A 23,755-nucleotide genomic window follows, 5' to 3' on the forward strand; every position below is an offset into this window, starting at 1 on the left:
TTTAGGTAAGATATCTCGTAAACTCATTCCTTTTAAATTGAATAAATATGTCATATCATGCTGTACACATTAGGAAATTTAGAAATACGAAATATGTTTACTAACTTTTGTGAGGGGAAGCCGTAAAATTTTAACTATCACTGGAAAAAATTGTGTAGTTAATAGTTTAAACAGGGGCAAGTTCAGGATGGAATAACAATAGTATGGAGAGATAGATTTCTAATCAGTAGATGAAGGTGTCGCGTTGCAGACAGCCTAATTACACTACTGGCCATTAAAACTGCTACACCAAGAAGAAATGCAGATGATAAACTGGTATTCATTGGACACATTTATTATACTAGAACTGACATGTGATTACATTTTCACGCAATTTGGGTGCATAGACCCTGAGAAATCAGTACCCAGAACAACCACCTCTGGCCGTAATAACGGCCTTGATACGCCTCAGCATTGAGTCATACAGAACTTGAATGGTGTGTACAGGTACAGCTGCCATGCAGCTTTAACACGATACCACAGTTCATCAAAAGTGGTGACTGGCGTATTGTAACGAGCCAGCTGCTCGGTCACCATTGGCCAGACGTTTTCAACTGGTGAGAGATCTGGAGAATGTGCTGGCCAGGGCAGCAGTCGAACATTTTCTGTGTCCACATGCGGTGGTCGTTCATTATACTGCTGAAATGTAGGATTTCGCAGGGATCGAATGGAGGGTAGAGCCACGGGTCGTAACGCATCTGAAATGTAACGTCCACTGTTCAAAGTGCTGTCAATGCGAACAAGAGGTGGCCGACACGTGTAACCAATGGCACTGCATACCATACCCCGGGTGATACGCCAGTATGGCGATGACGAATACACGCTTCCAATGTGCGTACACCGCGATGTCGCCAAACACGGATGCGACCATCATGATGCTGTAAACAGAACATCGATTGATCCGAAAAAATGACGTTTTGCCCTTCGTGGACTCAGGTTCGTCGTTGTGTTCACCATCGCAGGCGCTCCTGTCTGTGATGCAGCGCCAAGTGTAACCTCAGCCATGGTCTCCGAGCTGATAGTCCATGCTGCTGCAAACGTCGTCGAACTGTTCGTGCAGATGGTTGTTGTCGTGCAGACGACCCCATCTGTTGACTCAGGGATCGAGACGTGGCTGCACGATCCGTGACAGCCTCGCGGATAAGATGACTGTCATCTCGACTGCTAGTGATACGAGGGCGTTGTGATCCAGCATAGCGTTGTGTATTACCCTTCCGAACTCACTGATTCTGCCAACAGTTATTGGATCTCGACCAACGCGAGCAGCAATGTCGCGATACGATAAACCGCAATCGCGATAGGCTACAATGCGATCTTTATCAAAGTCGGAAACGAGATGATTCGCATTTCTCCTCCTTACATGAGGGATCGCAATAACGTTTCACCAGACAACGCCGGTCAACTGCTATTTGTGTATGAGAAGTCGGTTGGAAAGTTTCCTCATGTCAGCACGTTGTAGGTGTCGCCACAGGTGCCAACCTTGTGTGAATGCTGTGAAAAGCTAATCATTTGCATATCACAGCATCTTCTTACTGTCGGTTAAATTTCGCGTCTGTAGCACGTCATCTCCGTGGTGTAGCAATTTTAATGGCCAGTAGTGTATCTTCACTCGGTTCTTGCAGTGCACTTTGAAGGTCCGAGTAGTGTGTCTCCCTGCACCTGGTCTCCAGTTTCTCCTTCTCCAGGCAGCGTGTGTCAGTGTACTGATGTGGAGAGCACGTTCCAGGCACTGCTCGGACGGCGCGCTGCTGGACAGCCAGGAGCCGCTGTACGCCGAGGTGGAGCGCCGTGCTCAGCCCGGCGCCAGCGCCGCCGCCAAGTTCTCCGGTAAGTGCTCGCCTCGCCAACCGGTTCTCCACTGTACTCTTATGTAGTAACACCGCACTGCCTGTTATTGGCAGTCGCCTAATTAAGTTTTGTATATGAACATGGTTGCTCTTCTTATTATACACTGAAGCGCCAAAGAAACTGGTATAGACATGTTAATTTAAGTACAGAGATATGCAAACAGGTGTAGCAGTTTCTTTGACTCTTTAGTGTATTAGTTTATTCGCCCAGATCGCATAAAAATATACTATGATTACTAGTTTCAGAAAAATTAAATCACCATCTTCTGGTCATTTGCATAGGGGAGAGAAAAAAATTATACAGGGCAATCCATTTCGTCGACTGCTCATACCAACTGCTTGCAGCTCTGATGTAGATGAAGGACCAATTACGGAAAATTCTAATGTCAAACCAATATAAAATGCATACAAATTTAAAGTAAACATACATTATAGAGACGACGTTCCAAAGTACCGTCTATTGCCATACAGTAAGAGAATAGTATAAAATACATATGACATTTATAAAAAAAAGTAATGACCATAACACTGATTTTTTTACGTATACATTTCAAAAACGACGTGTATGAGACTAAAAAATATAAAATTCCTTACATTTTGTTTCAAAGGGATAATAATATGTTGTAATAGACTGCTGCCATCTTATGGCATCTGAAAACACGATATATTGCATTGATTTCCTCAGAAGTTTCTATCACATGTCAACAAGGACACAACATGAAATGATTTTATACACGTCTTATCTATTTTATTTGAGACTATTGTGCAGCGTTCACATAGCTATTCTCTTAGTGTATGACGAGTTACGATACTATGGAATGTTGTTTCTATAAAGTATTCCTACTTTGAATTTGTATGCATTTTCTGTTGGTTTGACATTAGAATTTTCGATAATTGTTCCTTAAGTACATTGCAGTTGTGCCCAATTAGTGTAAACAGTTCTTATATATAGTGCCAGTCTTTTCAAAGAGTAATTTTGAACCTAGAAGTAGTTATATTCTGGAGTTATTTTTGTTGCACATGGGCTCAAATTGATTGAAAATGAATAATTGTAATATTTATGTAGAAGCTGCTGTTGTATCCCAAACTTACAAAGTACAGGAAAAGGATTTAAACCTATCTGCAACACAAGACCAGACTTCATTTACGTGTGTGGTTTTAAAAGTGTAAATGTAGTATACGAATTATAAACAAAATATTCTACACATTAATTCTAACACTAATTTAACATAGTGCTTATTTCAGTGAAATGTTTTTTTTTCTTTCCCCTCCATATCTACAAGAGTAAATAAAACTCTTGTGTTACCCCTGTCTGAACATAACGCAGTTCCGGACATAAATAGTTTTTTGCTGAGGACACCCGTAGCTGAAGTAATCCATGTTTCTGAAATAAAATCCTTTCAGAAGTGTATGAAGTTTTACAGCAACATGACCGGTTTCATGATGTCAAATCACACCTTCAGATGTACATATGTCATTAAACATTTAAGCCCTGACACAAGAAGGAGAGGGCTTAACCTTCTCAAAGTAAAATCATGTTACCTGCAACAAGCAGGACGTCATAGTTCAAATTGACCAGTTGGGAAAGTGACTTTAAAGGCCCGTTCACTTCAAACCAGGAAGAGGCGGACAGCAACCTTCCACATGTCTCTAGTCGAATTGCAAGATTGAAATCATGTAGAGTCTAAAGCTGTACCCCCAACACAGCCGTAATAGTCAGGTGGAGTTAAGACATTACAATATATTGTCGAATTCTGATTGCCTTTCAAGGATATAATGCCGTAGTTGTACGACTGCTTGGTTGTTGATTCTGGGCTCCTTCTTATATGGTCTTGCGTCTGGTCTGTTTGGTTTTAACGATTTTTATGCTGAAGTTATTTTATAGTTTGTGTGGCTGTGCTGTGTAACAGCAGCTGTCATTCCCAAGATATCTGGATATGTGCGAAAATGTTTGTAACTTCGCCCCTACGTGTAAGGTGGCACATGAGCCCTCTGTTACACACATGAGCGCATTGACTATAGTCCAATAAAAGTTAGTTGATTACTGACGTCTGTAACTTGCTACCACAGTGTTACCACGTCGGCTGCTGCTACTGCTCTGTTATATGTGGCACCCGTATGCGACAGGTGACTTCCCAAAAGTTGTTAATCCTAGGACGCCAAGCCTTTCTTTCCAACTTTGATGCCTAAGGGGGTGTGTGGGGGTTCGACGACCCCACAGGTATTAAATAAGTTTACTGACGAAAAATTACAACTTGCAAAATGGTTTATGTATTTTAACTGAGGCATCGGTTTATAAATGCTGTTAATTGTTATGAATATTGGATTGAGTGAATAAAAAACTGACATATTACAATACAAAATACAGACGTGTTCATGTGCAATAGACTACTCTAAGTCCTCAACTTCAAGGCAAGAGACACACTTCACAATTTTTTCTGAATGTGTGTTACACACATGTTTATGACACTGTCCACAATACTGTTTTGGTTTACTTAACTTGTTGTACTTCTGCTTCTTTGTTTTAGTTTCTCTTACACGAATATGGCACCGATCTTTCCCTGCAGGAGGCTGACGTGCTTCTGTTGTCACTTCTTTGATTTTCTTTTGTAGAATAGTCTTCTCCATTGATTGAACAATTTGGTTAGATAACCCTCTTGCATTGGCACTTCTTTCTTCTACCTGCAATTTCACTAGTTCCATCCCAGCTTGCAGAAGATAAAGTTTCCGTTTGTTGTGTTTCTTTTCATTCCATCTTGGATGTTCCTGGATGAATATGGTGGTTACATTGATAGCACAAATGTCGATGAGAGAATAAAATACAGATAGAGGGCATCTCTTTGTTCCCCTCTTGCAGGTGTACATACGTGCCATTTGGTCAATGGTATCAATTCCACCTTTAGTGGAATTATAATATGCATTTATCTTGGTTTTATTCTTCTCTCCTTCAACAGTGCCTTTATCTTGGTGCATTATTGACAACATCAGTAAGTTTTTACTTGGTTTCATTTTTGCTATGTAGGACACCAAAGTTACTGGAGGCCTACCTGTTGATGGGTCTGTGAACAAGAACATTGATGAATATAGCTCTCGATTTGATGCGTTCTTCATTATGTCTGGAATATGTTTCCTGTTTGACTGGAGAGTGCCTACTGTAGTAACTTGTAGTCTTGGTATAACTCTTCCGCCAAATCCACCGATGTGTAGTATCGGTCTGTAGTAATATTTCGACCAGTATTTTTCACTGGTGCTACCAAACTTTTGACGACACTGCTGAACCCCGTTCTTCTTTCGACAAATTCTGAACATTACCTGCATAGGGTTCCATATTCAAGACGTATCTGTCAACTGCATCGGACATCATGCGTATAAGGATGTCATACTTGCCCAGTTTATCCTTCATAAATACTTTGAAGGGGCAGCGCCCTCTAAACAAGCTGAGCATGTCGTCAATGGTAAGGGGGACCCCTGGTTTATACAGTAGTGGAAACCTATCATTCACTTTGTTGAAAACCTCACTGATTGCTGTGAACTTGTCTGCTTCCCTTCTTAGCTAGCTGGTACTTTTGTCATCAAACCTTATGATTGCAATAAGTTCCTTGAGAAGTTGTCTTGCCATAATACCTTTGCAAACTGGCCGAGTCATCAGGTCTGACAAAAGATTGTGTACGCTGACAGAATTGTCGTTATTTGTCCCCATAAATATCAGGATTCCTATAAAGGCATACAATTCTTTCTCATTAGTCAAAGTAACATTTCGCCTAACTGCCTCTTCATTTGAATGTTTTACTATAACATCCATGATGTCAGGCTTAAGAAGTAACTTCAAGGCTTCTCCTGGTGAATGGCAAACACCAGCTGGAGTTACTCCTGCCTGCTCTCTTACTATATTAGCAACAGACCTCTGAGGAATTCTAGGCTGTGTGGTTACGTACCTTCTTCCAGACTTGGCCACAATAACATCCTGATGGTCACGGCCTGAAGCTGCGCTATCTTCATCTTCTTTAACTTCCACTTCACTTTCCCGATCTGAATCATACTCCATAACACCATCCTCATATTCACTTTCACTCCCCGAATCAGAATCTTCATCCAAAATTTCATTCAGAACACTTTCTAAAGACGAGTCATGTATTCTTTTAGTCATTTCTAAGTGTGGGTGTGAACAGTAGTAAACTGCACTAACTCACTGCAAGTTTACAAGATAAATAACACTTCCTCTGAAAGTAAACCAATTGTTGTGAATATCAAGAATATCAACCAACAAGAAACTAACTTGCATTGTTGTAGAGATGAGATATACAAAATCGTACTAAGGGAAATTTTCTATAGCATGGAAGCCTAAGGGGGGGGGGGGGTGTTGGACCCCTAATAAGTTTATTTATTTTCTCTAAAATATATTGACACTAACGTTTCATAAAATAGCCAACAATCAATAACTCAAAGGGAATATGTAGTATGAAAGTTACTTGGGCAAAAGCAGGGGACATAAAAAAATTGTGGGTTCAACGGACCCCCCCCCCCCCCCTTAGGCGTCCTAGGGTTAGTATGTAACGCGGGGGAGTGTTGGGAGTGGCCGCCGCAAGTTATGTCAGAAATGCTCTGTCGACTGCTCATTTTAAATGATCAGTGACTGAACTAGAGCGGATGACGCGTTTGTAGCCCCGAATTTCAACTCACGTCGTAAGCTGACCACAGCCTCGTGGAATGCAATGTACCCGAAAAACAGCGGTGAACAGTCTGTGGCAGAACTAAAACCACTATCGTTTTGTTGACAGCGATTAAAGCTAACCTCCGTGAGCAAACTTAAAACACACAAACACACAAAATTTATCAGTTTCAGCGCTAAAAGCAAATTGTAATTTCTCGCTATCACTGCTGCTGGGTGGGGGACTTTCTCTGCCCGGGGACAGGGTGTTTATGTTGTCCTCATCATTTCAGCATCATTCGTGACAGTGGTTATTTTGGAATGTGAAAAAAATCGAACTCTGAAAATTGGGACTTTGCACGGGCACTGATGGCCGCGCAGTTGAGCGCCTCACAAACCAATCATCCTCATCGCTATTGGCTACACGAGCTGCATCTTTACCAATCGATGAACAGTCGTTGTTCGGACTTATTTATAGATTACAGGTGACACAAGCAGAATCCAGATGGGAAAAGAATGATAGGCAGAAAAATAAGAGCAAATAAAAAAGTCAGTACGATGGTGAAAATGACGCCGAAAAAAATTAGAAATAAAAAAAAAGTTACATATAAACCAAGTAACTGAATAAAAATAACAATCAAATTCTTTCCATAAGATTTAGAAATTAAAAAAAAAATTAGTTGCATTTAACGAGATTCGAACTTAATGACCTTCAACACATCTACACTCCTGGAAATGGAAAAAAGAACACATTGACACCGGTGTATCAGACCCACCATACTTGCTCCGGACACTGCGAGAGGGCTGTACAAGCAATGATCACACGCACGGCACAGCGGACACACCAGGAACCGCGGTGTTGGCCGTCGAATGGCGCTAGCTGCGCAGCATTTGTGCACCGCCGCCGTCAGTGTCAGCCAGTTTGCCGTGGCATACGGAGCTCCAGTCTGTAACACTGGTAGCATGCCGCGACAGCGTGGACATGAACCGTATGTGCAGTTGACGGACTTTGAGCGAGGGCGCATAGTGGGCATGCGGGAAGCCGGGTGGACGTACCGCCGAATTGCTCAACACGTGGGGCGTGAGGTCTCCACAGTACATCGATGTTGTCGCCAGTGGTCGGCGGAAGGTGCACGTGCCCGTCGACCTGGGACCGGACCGCAGCGACGCACGGATGCACGCCAAGACCGTAGGGTCCTACGCAGTGCCGTAGGGGAGCGCACCGCCACTTCCCAGCAAATTAGGGACACTGTTGCTCCTGGGGTATCGGCGAGGACCATTCGCAACCGTCTTCATGAAGCTGGGCTACGGTCCCGCACACCGTTAGGCCGTCTTCCGCTCACGCCCCAACATCGTGCAGCCCGCCTCCAGTGGTGTCGCGACAGGCGTGAATGGAGGGACGAATGGAGACGTGTCGTCTTCAGCGATGAGAGTCGCTTCTGCCTTGGTGCCAATGGTGGTCGTATGCGTGTTTGGCGCCGTGCAGGTGAGCGCCACAATCAGGACTGCATACGACCGAGGCACACAGGGCCAACACCCGGCATCATGGTGTGGGGAGCGATCTCCTACACTGGCCGTACACCTTTGGTGATCGTCGAGGGGACACTGAATAGTGCACGGTACATCCAAACCGTCATCGAACCCATCGTTCTACCATTCCTAGACCGGCAAGGGAACTTGCTGTTCCAACAGGACAATGCACGTCCGCATGTATCCCGTGCCACCCAACGTGCTCTAGAAGGTGTAAGTCAACTACCCTGCCCAGCAAGATCTCCGGATCTGTCCCCCATTGAGCATGTTTGGGACTGGATGAAGCGTCGTGTCACATGGTCTGCACGTCCAGCACGAACGCTGGTCCAGCTGAGGCGCCAGGTGGAAATGACATGGCAAGCCGTTCCACAGGACTACATCCAGCATCTCTACGATCGTCTCCATGGGAGAATAGCAGCCTGCATTGCTGCGAAAGGTGGATATACACTGTACTAGTGCCGACATTGTGCATGCTCTGTTGCCTGTGTCTATGTGCCTGTGGTTCTGTCAGTGTGATCATGTGATGTATCTGACCCCAGGAATGTGTCAATAAAGTTTCCCCTTCCTGGGACAATGAATTCACGGTGTTCTTATTTCAATTTCCAGGAGTGTAGTTAATAAGTTAACTGTTATGCTACACTACAATTCTGAATTAAGTTGTTGCATTTATGACTGTCGCCATCCAGTCGCAACGATGAATTGCAGCCTTCAAAAGTTCGGCTTCTCACAATTTCGTGCGAAGCTTATAGGATTTTGGTAGTGATGCAAACTGTATAGGGTGATTCACGAAGATACGCAAATATTTAAATATGTTATTCGACAAGTAAAACTAAAGGAAAAAGTTCGTATAAACACAGGTCCGAGAATGTTTAGTGACGGAGTTATGGCTAATAAGAGATTTTGCCTGAAATTTAGCGACTTCGCTAATATGAAGCCATCGCAAAACTGTATGAGGTTAAAGTAAAGCACGATTTCCATTTATGTTGTTGTTATTGGTCTGATGAATCTAATAAAACATGTCCCAGCGAGTATCTGCAGTAGTTTTCCAGAACATCGAGAGAAGCAAAGATTATTATACAAGTAAATTTGTTTGCATTCCATTAAAAATGTAGAAATGTTTATTTCATTGTTGTTTCAGTCGTTTCGTAACCTTGAAACGAGTTAGTTTTTTGTATTGTTCAGAGTAAGAACATACCATAATAAGAACAATGTATTTGAGTGAAACCACATAGTAACTGTTGTAGTTTTTCATTATTTATGAAGTAGGGATGCCTTTCAAATTTACGGCAGTGGAATACGCCGATATGGTGTTTATTTACGGCAAATGTGATGATAATGCTACGGCTGCAGTTAATGAATATTGCGCACGGGGTTGATTCCGTGATGGTGTTATAAACTGTCGAGAATCATTGAGAAGGATAAATTTTTAATTTGAGGTACGGTCCCTGTACCGGAAATGAATGATTCGAAGGTTATACGCAAAAACCGTTCTGATACCTCTGACAGTGAAATGAATGTAGCAGTACTTTTACTACTAAGATTGTAGGCAGCTTTCAGAGGTGGTGGTACTGAACAAGACTAGAAAAAATGCTGAATAAAGTTGGGCTCTAAAATGCACACCTGAGGAGCTACGATCATTTGTTCTCCTTTATTGAACAAGACTTTTGCTTTGGTCCATACTACCACATCTAAAAGTTGCCTAACCTACAATCTTTGCAACAACAGTACCAGTGCATGTATTTCGCCATAAAAGGTATCAGAAGGGTTTTCGCTTGTAACTTTCTACTCGTTCGTTCCCCTTTCAGAAACCCTTACCTCAAATTGATACATTTGTCCACCTCCATCATCCTTGAAAGTTTGCAACATCACACAATCACCCTGTAGGTATACACATTTACAGCCTCCGGCGTCGGTAACTTTGACGCTCCATAGAGTCGTTCCCGGACATGGGTTCCTATGCAAAACTTGATCTACTACATCGCTCTCTACAGCCTCTAGAAGTGTGTAACATGAATTGTGAAACACCCCGTATATTAAAAACCTTATCAAAAGAGAAATTCAGTTGAGAGAACCAATAAATTATGGTAAATAATTGCTGGGCAGTATTTACGAGGGGGCGTCAAAAAATAACCGGAATAATTTTTTTTTTTCCATTGAGATCGGTGCTGGCAGTACCGGAGAGGTCGGATCTTGAGTGACGGAACACCATTCGCGTCAGTACCTTGGCGGTACGCAGTTGAAGGGAAGCAAGGAAAGCGTACGGGCATGTTTACAGTACCCAACATGGATCTCAAGTTGTAGCAGAACGCTTCAATTAGATTTCGCGTTTTTCTTGACAAAACTCCATCACAAACATTGGCAGTGTTGCAGCAAGCCATCGGGAGTTTTCGAGTGGTATGAACTATTTCGGGAGGGTAGAAATGACCTTGCAGATGCTCCACACCCCGTAAGGCCCTCAACTTTGAAGTCTGAAACCAATGTCAACACTGTTGATGTCATATTGCGGGGAAGACTGTCATTTATCGTTAACAACAATTGCAGAGTGAAAATCTCATTCTGGATACAGTATGGTAGTCAAAATCGTGATGTACGGATTCTGATAGGCCACAGTCGATATCAGTGACCGTAATCATTATCCTTTGCTGCATCTCTTTAAGTGACAGTGGAGTCCGGATCACACGGTATTTGGCATAACCCTGTAAGAACAGATCACTCAGAGTTAAGTCACATGACTGTAGTGGGTGCTAGAGGAGAGTAGACTCACAATGGGATGCACATTAATCTACTATTGCCGTAATGACAAACAATCCAACCAGTGTGGATTCCAAGAACATCGATCACATGAAACTCTACTTGTACTTTGCAGAGCGGGAAGGAGCTCCTGGTGGCCGGCACAAATACTCCCGGCGGACTTGTGTAGAGGTCTCGTGAGCCGGCCTGTCTGTGGATGGTTTTTAGGCAGTTTTCCATCTGCCTCGGTGAATGGGGTCTGGGGGGCTGGTTCCCCCTATTCCGCCTCAGCTACATTATGTCGGCGATTGCTGTGCAAACAAATTCTCCACGTATGCGTACACCACCATTACTGTACCATGCAAACATAGGGGTGACACTCGTCTGGTGGTGTCAGATGTTCCCGGGGGGGGGGGGGGGGGGGGGGGGGCATCGGGGGTGGAGGGGTGAAGTGGACTGTGGTCATCATCGTGGGGTTGTGGACCACTGTGGCTGGGGTGGGGACGGAGCCTCTCCGTCGTTTCTAGGTCCCCGGTTAACAAACAACATACATACAACCATGGGTGTGCCCCAGGGGAAATATGTTGGGACCCTTGCTGTCTGTGTAGTGTATTAACGAACTTGTGGACAATATTAACAGTAACCCCAGACTGTGAATGACACAGTTATCTAGTTATCTATAATCAAGTACTACCTGAATGAAGCAGCATAAATATTCAGTCAGATCTTAATAAGATTTCGACGTCGTATGCAGATTGGCAGCTTGCTTTAAATGTTCAGAAATGTAAAATTGTTCACTTCACAAATAAAAAAAATGTAGTGTCCTATGACTGTAATGTCAATGAGACACTGTTGGAATCAGCCAACTCATACAAAAGCAGGGTGTAACACTTTTTAAGGACATGAGATGGATGATCACATAGGTTCTGTTGTGGGTAAAGCAGAATGGAAGACTTCCGTTTTCTGGTAGAACACTGGGGAAGTGCAATCAGTCTACAAAGGATGTTGCTTACAAATCACTTGTGTGACCCATTCTAGAATATTGCTTAAGTATGTGGGACCTGTACCAAATAGGACTAACAGGGGATGCTGAATGTATACGGAGAAGGGCAGCACAAATGGCCACAGTTTTGTTTTGACCTGTGGGAATGTATTACAGAGATGCTAAGGAAACTGAACTGGCAGGCTCTTGAAGGTAGATGTAAACTATTCCGAGAAACTACACTAACAAACTTTCAAGAACTGGCTTCAAATGGTGATTCTACAAATATATGGGGGCAGAATGAAAAATAATGCCTCCACCTTCGTTAATTGGGTTTTGATGGGAATATTTTAATAAATCAAACACAAAAATGATCCTTAGAATGTGACCTTTAATTACCAATATTTACTTTTCCACATAATCAACAGCCAGTTGGATACATTTCTGCCAATGATGGACAAGCTTCCTGAAGTCGTCACGGAGGAAGTCGACACGGTGTTTCCGCAACCACAGTCTGACAGTTCTCTCAACATCTATATCAGAAGCATAACGATGTCCCCGCAGATCGTCTTTATTTGTCGGGAACAGATGGGAGTCAGACGGTGCTAAATCTTGGCTGTATGGAGGATGCTGTACGGTGGTGAGATTCAGTCTCTGAAGTTCTGCTGTAGTGGGCACAGATTTTCCGATAGCCAAGCAAAGCAATAATGTGACTCACACGTTCTTGTAAAATGCCAATTGTGCTTGCAATTTCTCTCTGAGTGATACGATGATCATCCTGAATCAATATGTCAACATTTTGCTTATGAAACTCAATGTTTGCTGTCACAGGACGTTCAAGTCTTTGTTTGTCACGCATGTCAGATGTTCCCACTTCTGCCGCTTTAAATTTACTTGCCCAATGACACACAGTACTCACATCAACACAATCACCAAAAACTGCTTTCATTCTGTGTTGATGAATCTCCTTTGGGGTGACACCTTCTGCTGTCAAGAATTCAATGACTACACGTTGCTTAAATCGCATTGAACGACCGTCTGCACGAGGTCCCATACTTCAAACTGTAATAACTCAACTGTTCCATGCTAAGGCTTCCCACCATCTGCAGCTGTAGAGAAGAGGCTACAGAACAAGCCAGTACCTGCCACCTACCAATGTGCCAACTGATGAAGAGTTATGAAGGTGGAGGCATTACTTTTCAGTCAACCCTCTTACTGCAACCCCCTATATATCTCTTACATACGGATAGTGATGACAACATTAGAATAATTAATGCACACAAAAAGACTTTCAATCAGTCCTTCTTTCCAAGCCCAGCACATGAACGGAACGGGAAGAAACTCTAATAACTGGTAGAGTGTGATGTACCCTCCACCGTGAGATCTTACCGTGAATTGCAGAGTATGGATGTAGATACAAATGTATGAAAGAAACTGTTTTGGAATGCCGTCTTGTTGCAAAATGAAATCTCTACTATCTTGCTGTAACTGTGGCATAAGCCATTTCTGGTGCATGTCACATACACAAAACCAGTCACAGTTTTCTCCACAGAGAAAAATGATCAGTAAACTTTTGAGGAGGACTAGGTGCAAGAGGCTTTGACTATAGATGAATCACCAATGTGTCCCACAACCTTGTGCGGATTTTCTGTGCTATGAGCATGCATAGTATGACGATTCACCTTTCCAGGGCATGAAACATAGCTTTGTCATCGAAAATCACCTTCTGTGAAAATTCATGTCCCTCCAGTAGCCACTCCAAGTCATAGCAAAAGTTAGAATGTACCTCATAGTCCTGAACAGTTAGCACACGTGACAACTGCAGCCGTTTCAGTTTCACAGACAGACTTTTGTGCAGAATATGCCAAACAGTTGACTGCAGTATCGGCAGGTCTCTGCTCGCAGGTGTTGCCAATCTCTTTTGACGATCCCAGCTGATGTGATTTCACTGACCTGTTTTTTTTTTTTTTCGTACCACATTAACAGCCAGTGACACGGAATGTGAACAGAATAGAATAGAAACCTTATTATCACATAACATGCCATATACAGTCAAATGATTGAGTCATAGGTGACTCATCAGTTAAAAGTTACTTTATAATTGTAACAGATGGAATAATTTACAGTGTTTTGTAGTTTTAAGTACCACAAAATGATTTAAAATAATCATGTTGAAAATAAAGTAAAAATAAGAATAAATATCTACTTAAAGTACTTTTTAGCATGAAATAGAATAAAATTAAACATCAGGTATGGTTACTTGTGACAGTCAGTCATAAATTCTTCTACACTGTAATAATATTTACTTGCAAGTTACTTTTTTAATGAAGTGCAAATTCTTCTGGTTCATAATTTTTAAATTTTTACAGATTTTATTTCCCAGCCCCGTGCATCTTTTCCAGCTGTTTTAGCCTATGTGTTGGTATCTTATACTGAGATTTGTTTCTTGTTCCATAATCATGCTTAAACAGGTTATTCTCAAAATGTTGTGGGTTTTGTTTAGAAAACTCAATTGTCTCATACATTTAGAGGCCAGGAACAACTGACTTGAACAGAGGTCTGCATAATTGTCTTTTCTCTGCACCTGCCATGGCCATAATGATTTTTTTTCTTTAGCTTAAAGAGTCTCTGTAAGTCTGTTTTCTTTGATCCCCAAAAAATTATACAATATCTTATCACAGACCCAAAACGTGTGTGATATACAACCTTTTTGACAGCTGTTTATATTATACTACTTATAACATTCATTACTGTAAGTAGTATAATAGAAGCTCCAGTCAAAAACGTTCTGTGTCATGTGTATTTTGTGTCTCTGATTAGATATGGTATAATTTGTTGTATCATTTGTAGATTGTTTTGTGTGTTGGAACTTTAACCTGGTATTTTGTATCAAATCATCACTGAAGCATGACAGTTGACTTACTGGTAGCAGATTTGAGGACACAAAATGAGCACATCATTCCGTTGCATGCCATGTTCCAGCACGTCTTGTGGTGCTCCTTGCATCTGTGTCACCATGTCTATTATGGATCAGAACTTGGAGAGATTCTCCATCTTGATATCCACCATTTTCCTTTTATTATTGTAGTTTTCACCCAGTAGTCTTCTGATATTGTGGAGATACTAACAACTGAACCTGTATGTACACAGGGTGATTCAGGAAGAATGTCACATAATTTGTGAGGCGATTCTGCATATGAAAATAAACTGAATAAGTCCTATGAACCCGTGTCCAATTTTTGATCGTTGTGGAACTGGAGCAGGTTGAAGACAACGCACATCTGAGACAATTGTCAATATTACTTACTGAAATGCTGTACAGAAGCTGTGGTGGACAAAGTAATGGTAGGATAGATGACTGAATTGTCCTTCAGAAGGTGTTCAAAAAGGCCTCCACCCACTCAGTGCACTTGTCAACACTTTGGAGGGTGTGTTGTGTTGGACATCGAACATCATCTCGGTGGGCTTTAATGTAGGCTACAGTGTCAACGATGCGAGTGATAAGTTCGCCACGTGTATCCACCTTTATAGCGTACATATCCCCCTTTAACAAGTCCCCCAAACAAAAGTGAAATGGGGTTAGGTCGGGTGATCTATCAGGCCAACTCGATGCTCCATAACGGCCACCATTTATTCAGATACTGGGATACTTGTGTGGTACAATGAATTGGTGAACCACTGTGTTGCAGGCAGATTTGCCATCGTTGCTCTAATGTCACATCCTCCAAAAGTGCAAGTAAGTCTTCTACCAGGAAATGTGTGTATGCTGCGGCTGTCATGTGACTGGCAGGAACATAGGCAGTCATAACACCTGAGACATTTCGTTTGAACCTAAGTTGGAGTCTTGTTTCCCTAGTGTCTTGTCAGTTCTCCATTCCCCATGCATGAGAATTGCAGATGTTCATGTACCATTGCGTGTAAATGTAGCCTCATGTGTAAATAAAATGTTTTGCACTACGTCTCTGTGTACACCTAACCATTCACAAATTGTTGTCTGCTTCCTGAGTCACCTAGACACAGATGTTGCATGGGCTGCACATGGAATGGCTACAAGCCCTCAGAATGTAACATATGCCACACTGGGGTTAGTAGAATATAGAGCTGAGTGCTAATGTGCCATGTACTGGTAGTGGGGCTCTGTTGTACCATTGCAGTAATCTCTTCCCTTTCCTCAACTTACTGGACAGCCTCATGTTCTGATGTTATGTGTACACTACGTAGTGTTCCTGATTCAAATAATATTTAAAAAACCCGGGGAAGTATCTTGGCACAGGGGGTTAATCAATCAGGGAAACATCTCTGGTATTCTGTCACAGCCACATGGGCATTGCGGTTGCAGTACCCATTCTCAAACAACATGTCTGTGTATTGTGCACAGATGAACGTATGCAGCTTGTTGATATTCAGCAATACAATGGAATTGCTCAGCTAATTGGTATACGAGCATGATTCGCACATGACCTCATGACTGCTCTCTGGTCCAACCCATGACTGCACACTGGGTACGCTTGCAGCTGGCTGTTGCCTCAGTGTGACGTCACAGTACCACCCTCTTTCGGAGAACCCTTCGCACCTCTTGTAGGATGGATCAGTCATCTGCCCCACCATTATTCTGTCCACTACAGTGTCTACACAGCATTTGGGTAAGTAACATTCAAACTTGTCTTCATAGTAATTCCAGGGTGTATGTAGTCTTCAACCCGATCCAATCCTGTAATGGTCAAAATTGGGAAACATGTTTGTAGGACTTTTTTGGTTTATTATGACAGGTGGAATCACCTCACATACTATGTGACGTTCCCTCTGCATTGCCCTGTATGTGTTTGCTCAGGTTACCAAGAAGACCGAATAGTTTCAGTTTCTGTACTAAAATTTTGATGCCAACACAAGCGAACACGCCAATGTGTACGTGCATGGTGTGTGGTTTTGGGTGATGGTGGTGGTGGTACTGGTGATGGCCATGATGGTGGTGGTGGTGGTGATGGTGGAGGTAGTGGTGGAGGTGGTGGAATGGCACTGGTGGCGTGCAGAACGTGGTGCTCCGCCCTGTGCAGGTTCGGACGTGCACATGCTCGACGAGGAGTTGCAAGCAGCGGTGGAGGGTCTGGCCCTGCTGCCATCAGTCTCGCCGCTGTGTGACCCCGGAACCGGCACTGCCGACGAGGCGGTCCACGACTACGCCGAAATCTACACCCCGAGCAGGGAGCGTGCGCCCTGGCTCGACGACGGACAGGGCCGGCGCGATGTCTCACAAGGTGCGGCAGCCGAGCGGAACTCACCGCAGCAGCACTAATCCACATCTCGTCTCCTCTTCTGCTAACATAATAGTTAATTTAGAGAGATCCACTTCAGTTGTAATAATATTTTTTCAAACTGTGACCAGCTTCAGGATTTTAAAATCCAGTCTACAAGTGTTTGACATTAATGTATTTGGTAACGCATAACAAATGGTTGGGACAGTGAGTGCAAGAGCTCCAATCACTGTGTGTTTGTGGAAACCTCTGGTGCAGTCCTCCACACAGTAGTTGTTGGTGTTCCTACTTTGTGGCAGCTCAGTAGCTTAACTGCCCATAGTTCACTAGCTATGGGACTCGGAATATTATGCATTGGCTATCTTGCACCTGGCATAGGCAGTGATTGGAGCTCTTGCACTGACTGGCCCAACCGCATGTTATGCGTTACAAAACACAATAATTTCATACACCTGAAGGTGGTATTTTAAAATCTGGAAACTTGTCATGGTTTGAAAAAATATTCGTACAACTGAAGCAGCTCTCTCCAAATTAATTACCATGTCTCTGAATTGCGGTGGTCCTACATACCAAATCATCTGTTAACAACCTGCTTCTGCCTGCTAAACCATTCTTCGAGAGGGCAAGTTTTACTCTTATGGCCAAAGCTGAGAGTGGGTTTATAAATAAGTTACAGCATGTGATGGCTAAGCTGGTGCGATGTGTACTGGCCTCAAATTTATTTTGCTTTTCTGTTGTAACATGCAGCAATCATGGAAGACTTTTACAGTTAAAATATTTACTGGTGTCAAACATTAATATGACTGAAACTTCCATATCATTGTATGTGGGAAAATTTAAAGTCCAGAGGAAACAAAAAAAAGAAGGAAAAGAAATTGACACTTGAAGTTCCACAAGTTCAGCATCTACCAGATGTTACAGGTAGTAACACTCAATAATAATGTGAGGAAGTCCAGAGTGTCCATACGAGACAGGCCGTGGTTGCACAGATATCCAGAGGAGATGTTTCCTAGTCTGGCCAGCTTTTGTATTTCAAGGACTGCTTACAAATTCCCACATCGGTATGGCAGAGCGAGATGGTGAATTTGACGTAGTCCACCAGAGTGGAGCGATGTTGTATATAGGAGTTCTGTGTCAGTGTCACCGAGAAGACAGTGTTGCAATGTAGCTGGTGATGATCGACTTGAGATAAGTGCTCAAAGAGAAATAACTTATGACATTTCTGTGGCTGGCTGCATTGCAACCTTATTAGTCACCCAAGTGGCCAACTCATGTAGCTAGGCATCATGTGGCACAGTTACTGTCACACAAAGTCTCTAAACTTACAACGTCATTGGTCTCTGCCATCGGTACGTCTCCACCTGTCAGTGGCAAAAATATGGTGTCTTTGACTTGGGTCTCAACTTGACCTTTGATAATGATAGAAACTGAAAAAAATAAATTAAAAATTGTGCCACGGCCAGGACTTCAACCTAGATTTCCTGCTTACTAAGCAGATGTTCTAACCATTACACCAACATTACCGATGATGGTACACATATCATTTGTCAATTCTCTGCCATCTGTTTTCATTTCTAGTCTCCAATACAGGACAGCTCTCCTTCAAATACGGCTTTCATCATATACGGAACAGATTTTGCAATGCATACTATTCTAAGAAGTACACTCTTGTAGCATAACTGGCCATAGTTCACTAGCTGTGAGACTTGGAATACTATACACTGGCTATCTTTCACCTGGCATATGCTGCCATTTTCTAGAAACACACACAGGTGATAAATTTCAAATTATAATGTGACACTCACAATACATTTGTTGACTCACGCCCATGCAATATTTTGAGAAAAGCCTAGAATTCATACTACTGTGTACTGTGTGTCAGATAGATAATGGTATAAATTGTGAAAGATGACACACTTGTGCACATTTAGTCTTCTGTGCCTGAAGAAAATGCTCAGTCTGTTTTTGAGCTGCATCTTAAAGTGATGTGGCTTGGAACACAAATGGTTTTAGTAGTCTCTGTCACAGTTTGCAGATTACTTCTTTAGCAGACTGAGGCAAGATGAGCTAATTACTGCAAAGTCTGTGCACTCAGGGCTTCTGCCTATATACCCATAGTTCGGTGCAGTCTCTTTGTGACTGCAGTTTGATACACAACACGACAGTGCTCGTAGTCCATCTGTGAGGGAGAGTATACTGTGTCGAAGTTTCGTACTGAGTGCATTTACTGTGCTGATCTGCCAGCTTTTAGAAATAAGAAAAGATGCCATAAGTTAGTCTAATTTGTGTTCTGTGAGTACCCCAGTCCATAGTATTATTATTGCATGTAATTAATGTATAGCTTCTTAGCTATATAGATGAATTTGTGGAAACATTCAGCAATATTATCAAGAAAAGAAATAATAAGAAATGAAGTAATCAGATAAGTTTTCAGAATTCGATTATTAATTTTGTTCGACAGAAACAACTGCAATGGTATGGGTTTGTCAATAGGTCACAAGAAGAAAGGCTTCTAAACTATTGCCATGGACTGGATATCAAACGGAAGAAGAGGGTCAACCACCCTCAAGAATAGAATAAATTGTGGTTACGTGTGCTAAACTACAGTGCACATTTGTGTATCTCAGTGGCTACACACACAGTCTGTAGACAGTTGTGTGTGTGTGTGGAGAGTGCCTTATTTAAAGATAAGGAAGAATTATGCAGTGAAGGCAAATTAACTATAAAAAATGTGTAGATAGGTTGAAACAGATACAGCACTGACTTCTTACATGCAGGTCCCACTTCTTGTATGAATTTTCTGATCATTAGCTTAATGTCCTCAAAATATAAAAACCGAGGTCTAAATGTAGACATTAAGAAAATGGTAACTGATGGAATACAAGAAGATTTAGTACTGGGAGAAGGGAGTGGAACAACAGCAACTACTGAAAAATATAAACGTGTGGGGTGAAAATGACAAATGACGGGGAACAAGACAAAGTAGTGTGATAATAAATTTAGTCAAGAGGACTATTTGTTTATTAAATGTAATTCTATGGGATAAGTTCATAAGAACTGAACTAAAACAAAACTATTTCGAACAATTGTTAGGAGCATCGTTACATATGATTCAGAGGTTTCTACAGTGAAACTGAAACTAAATTCAGAATTATTAGCTATAGAGGTGAATTTGTGGAAACATTCAGCAATATTATCAAGAAAAGAAATAATAAGAAATGAAGTAATCAGATAAGTTTTCAGAATTCGGTTATTGATTTCGTTCGACAGAAAGAAATGCAATGGTACGGGTTTGTCAATAGGTCACAAGAAGAAAGGTTTCTAAACTATTGTCATGGACTGGATATCAAATGGAAGAAGAGGGTCAACCACCCGATATTTGATTCAGTTGTTAATGGTGTAGAAGGATATTCCTATAGAGTTATGGAGGAATATAGAACAGTAAGGAATAATAATTAGAGCACTCTCTAATCACAGGTCCTGGTGAAAAGTGTAAACATCGTTAAACTGGTAGTATATGTAGTATTGATTGGGTCCTCTGTCAATGTCAGGTTCCCACAAATGCATAAGCGGCTAACCTAGGGGCTACACTAGAGCATCTGTTGTTTGCCACAAACTCTGACAGGGGAATGCTATTGCACGGCGTACTACCAGCTTTGCTGCAGAATGTTCTGATTGTAATACGGGTCGCGCATGGTGGGGCAAGCAGTGCTGTACCGAACCTCCAGTGCCCTACTGTCAACCACTGTGGGTAATTTGTAAGTCTGGGATTTCCTCTCATTTGACAAATTTGTTTTGTGCTGGGAATGGCAGTAAGAAGCAGATAGTTAGAGCATCACTATCCTGTGCTGAAGTGGTGAAATGCATTTTGAGCAGCTAGTTTGAAATTGTGAGCATGTAACAGTATGACAATAACGTATTTCAGTAATATCAAATACTACTATGTAGACAGGGTAGCCTGTATGTTTATACAGAATTTTCTTTACATCTCAGTTGCAACAACTCCAACTCTTGGTATCATTATTCATTGGACAGCTTGTAAGAAAATTTGAATTCAGTGGGAAGTCTGTGTGCTGTGTTCTCTAAAATTATTGTTCTGTCTAGGTTCAATAACATATCCACCATTAACAGTCATTCATATAATCGGCTGAACTGTTACTGCCACTGTCATCACGATCACCATCACCATTATCATTTATGTGCTTCCGTACTGTAGTATCACCCTCCCACCCTCCCCCTTCCCCACTGCCTCTCCCACTCTCTTATCCCTCAATTACCACAACTGCTTCCATGGTAAGTACCACTTGCACACTGCCATTTTATGTAAATTACAGCACTTGAAAAAGAAGGTGCCAAACTTAATGTTATTTTTTCCAATGATGAGTTATATTAATACTAAGAAGTAATCTTATCAGTAGGAAAATATGCTTGAGAAAACAACAAAACTGCAAAGAGACAGAATAGCTCTACGCTACTGAATCTTCAGGAGATGAAATCTTGTTTTGCCTATGAACACACGTGGAAAGTATGCTAACTTTTGGACCCACAGCAGGTGTTTCACTGTCAACCTTGGGTGTGAGTGGCCTTCCCTCCCTTCCTAACCTTCACCAAACTAATCCTCTGTCCTTCACAAGGAAGAAACTAACAGTTCAGAAAGCTAGCTATCATCTTTTCTGCCTTTAAATGCATCTGTTTCTTATTACTCAGATTTCCATGTTCTGAAGGTGAGTTTAGTAATTCTACAAAGAAAAATAAATTATTCTTAAGAAGACATCATTCTTCTCTCAACCATATCTGCATATTTCTGTCCTTTGCATAAGAAAACAGAATGAAAAAGGACATTTTATTTCACAAAAAAACAAGTACATTATATGTGTTTTAAGCTCAACTTACAAAAGTTTTATTTACTGTAATCATTCTGATCAGATTTGTGTCAATATTGTACTATTACTTACCACTATGCATGCATCAGATTCACAGTTAACATAATATTCTTGTTTTTAATAAACTAGTACATCCTTTTTAACATACGGTGTGAAATCTCATGTTTTTATGCATACGGTTGTAATATTCATGGCTGACATTAGGCTGATACTGTATCTTCTTGAGAAGAGTGAACATTCTTGACACGCTTCAATGAGGTAGGAAAAGGTGTTAAATTTTTAAAAATTAATTGAGCTAAATTTCTTTTACAGTAGAATTTGAATTGCGTTTTCAGCTATTTATGTTATTACAGCAGTTGCTTGAGAATGACACAATAACCAAAGTGGCAATTTGTAAATAAATACATTTACTAACATTCCAGGCAGAAAGTATAGTCATTCCTAAAATACTTCCAGTTTCTTTTCCTTCTCCATTGTCCCCATTGTCTGATTCACTGTATTCTTCTGAAGACACACTTGTTCAATTCCAGGCATATGCTCATCAGACCAATTTCCTTTTTACGACCTCAGATATCACTTCTTACATGTATTCCTATTCATCAGTATCTCTCTGTTTAATAATTTCAGATTCCTTAGTGGATTTGACATTTCCTATTCCCATTTCACAAAAAATTCTAGTGTTGTAGGCCTTTTCATACAATTACCAATTGTTATACAAAAGTGGTCCATTAATGGATCAGTGTCACGGTTGTGGAAGAAGCTGTGTTTATCCGAGGTATGCACTATCAGTTTGTAATTTTGTTCATTCGCATTTTGTACTGTGTTGGATAAGAACTGCTAATGATGGTGACAGCTTTATTTGCCTTTTTTATACTTTATAACCTGACTTTCTGGATAGTAGTGCTCTTTTAATTCTTCTGCTACTTTTAGTTTTACCACATTTAGAAAGAGTGATAGCCTGATGGAAGTGTTTATCAGTTTGCCCTCTCTGTGCAGAGAAAATATTTAGGACTTTACAGTAGTTCTGCAGATGAAACTCACCAAAGATATAATACAAATGGGTGAAAACTCACTCGCACTGCAGGGGGCAGTACGAGCAGCACAACGAGTGGCTCGACGGACGCGTGCCGACCGCCGACGCCACCGCTACACCGCTTCCCCTCGTGGGAGTCGCGCATATACCAAGTGGCAGCCGGCGGCCTGCAAGCAGATGGCACCACGGGCCACACCAGTGCGGGGCACCAGCCGGCCGGCGGCTACTGCGACATCTCGGTGCCCGTCTACGCCACCGTCAAAGGGGTGAGTGATCTGGCACTTGCAGTTTGCTTTGTGAGGCTTACCGTAATGCTGGTGCAGTTTGAAGTGAGAATGAACTTTTCTTTCATCCATTAACAAATGATTGTTAAAAGCCTCCAACTGTGAAACTTGTGGCTGTTTGGGGCAGACAATTAAACTCCACCCACAATTCTCTTAGCCCGCTGTCTTGTTAGATACGTGACTTAATAACCTGCTCTTCTCAGAATTGGCCCACTTTATCTTAAATTTATGTGTTTGTACATTTTGACAGTGTGGTTAAGTTGTTCGTGTTGTCTAGATGTGAATTTGTCCAAACAAATCATCATTACTGTAAGAATAATTCTCTTAATAACACAAAGTGCTCTAAAGATCTGATTGTGTTGTTAAAACTATAAGTGGAGATCAACAATGTGTCTAATAAGTTTATCTAATAAATTAATTTCGAAAATAAATTTTGTAATATTGACCGTTAGTTAAGTTCTGAGAGTATATTTCAGTATTTTTTTCAGTAATCAGTACTCTAGCCTCCTCATCACCACTAATTATAG

General features: G+C 41.7%; 1 protein-coding gene across 5 annotated transcripts in view; it reads left to right on the top strand.

Annotated features, from left to right (window-relative positions):
* Positions 1 to 23,755, top strand: part of LOC126291754 (uncharacterized protein CG43867) — a 518,693-nt gene that overhangs the window by 381,928 nt on the left and 113,010 nt on the right. For 4 of the 5 annotated variants that reach the window (XM_049985431.1, XM_049985433.1, XM_049985432.1 and 1 more), the window contains 3 exons: positions 1,766 to 1,866; positions 16,831 to 17,031; positions 22,996 to 23,210. In XM_049985431.1, coding sequence (XP_049841388.1) covers positions 1,766 to 1,866; positions 16,831 to 17,031; positions 22,996 to 23,210 — 517 coding nt within the window. The remainder of the gene's footprint in view (positions 1 to 1,765; positions 1,867 to 16,830; positions 17,032 to 22,995; positions 23,211 to 23,755) is intronic. The other variant, XM_049985435.1, reaches the window with a different exon arrangement.

Source organism: Schistocerca gregaria, chromosome 9 (genome assembly GCF_023897955.1).
Source record: "Schistocerca gregaria isolate iqSchGreg1 chromosome 9, iqSchGreg1.2, whole genome shotgun sequence".
Lineage (NCBI taxonomy): Eukaryota > Metazoa > Arthropoda > Insecta > Orthoptera > Acrididae > Schistocerca > Schistocerca gregaria.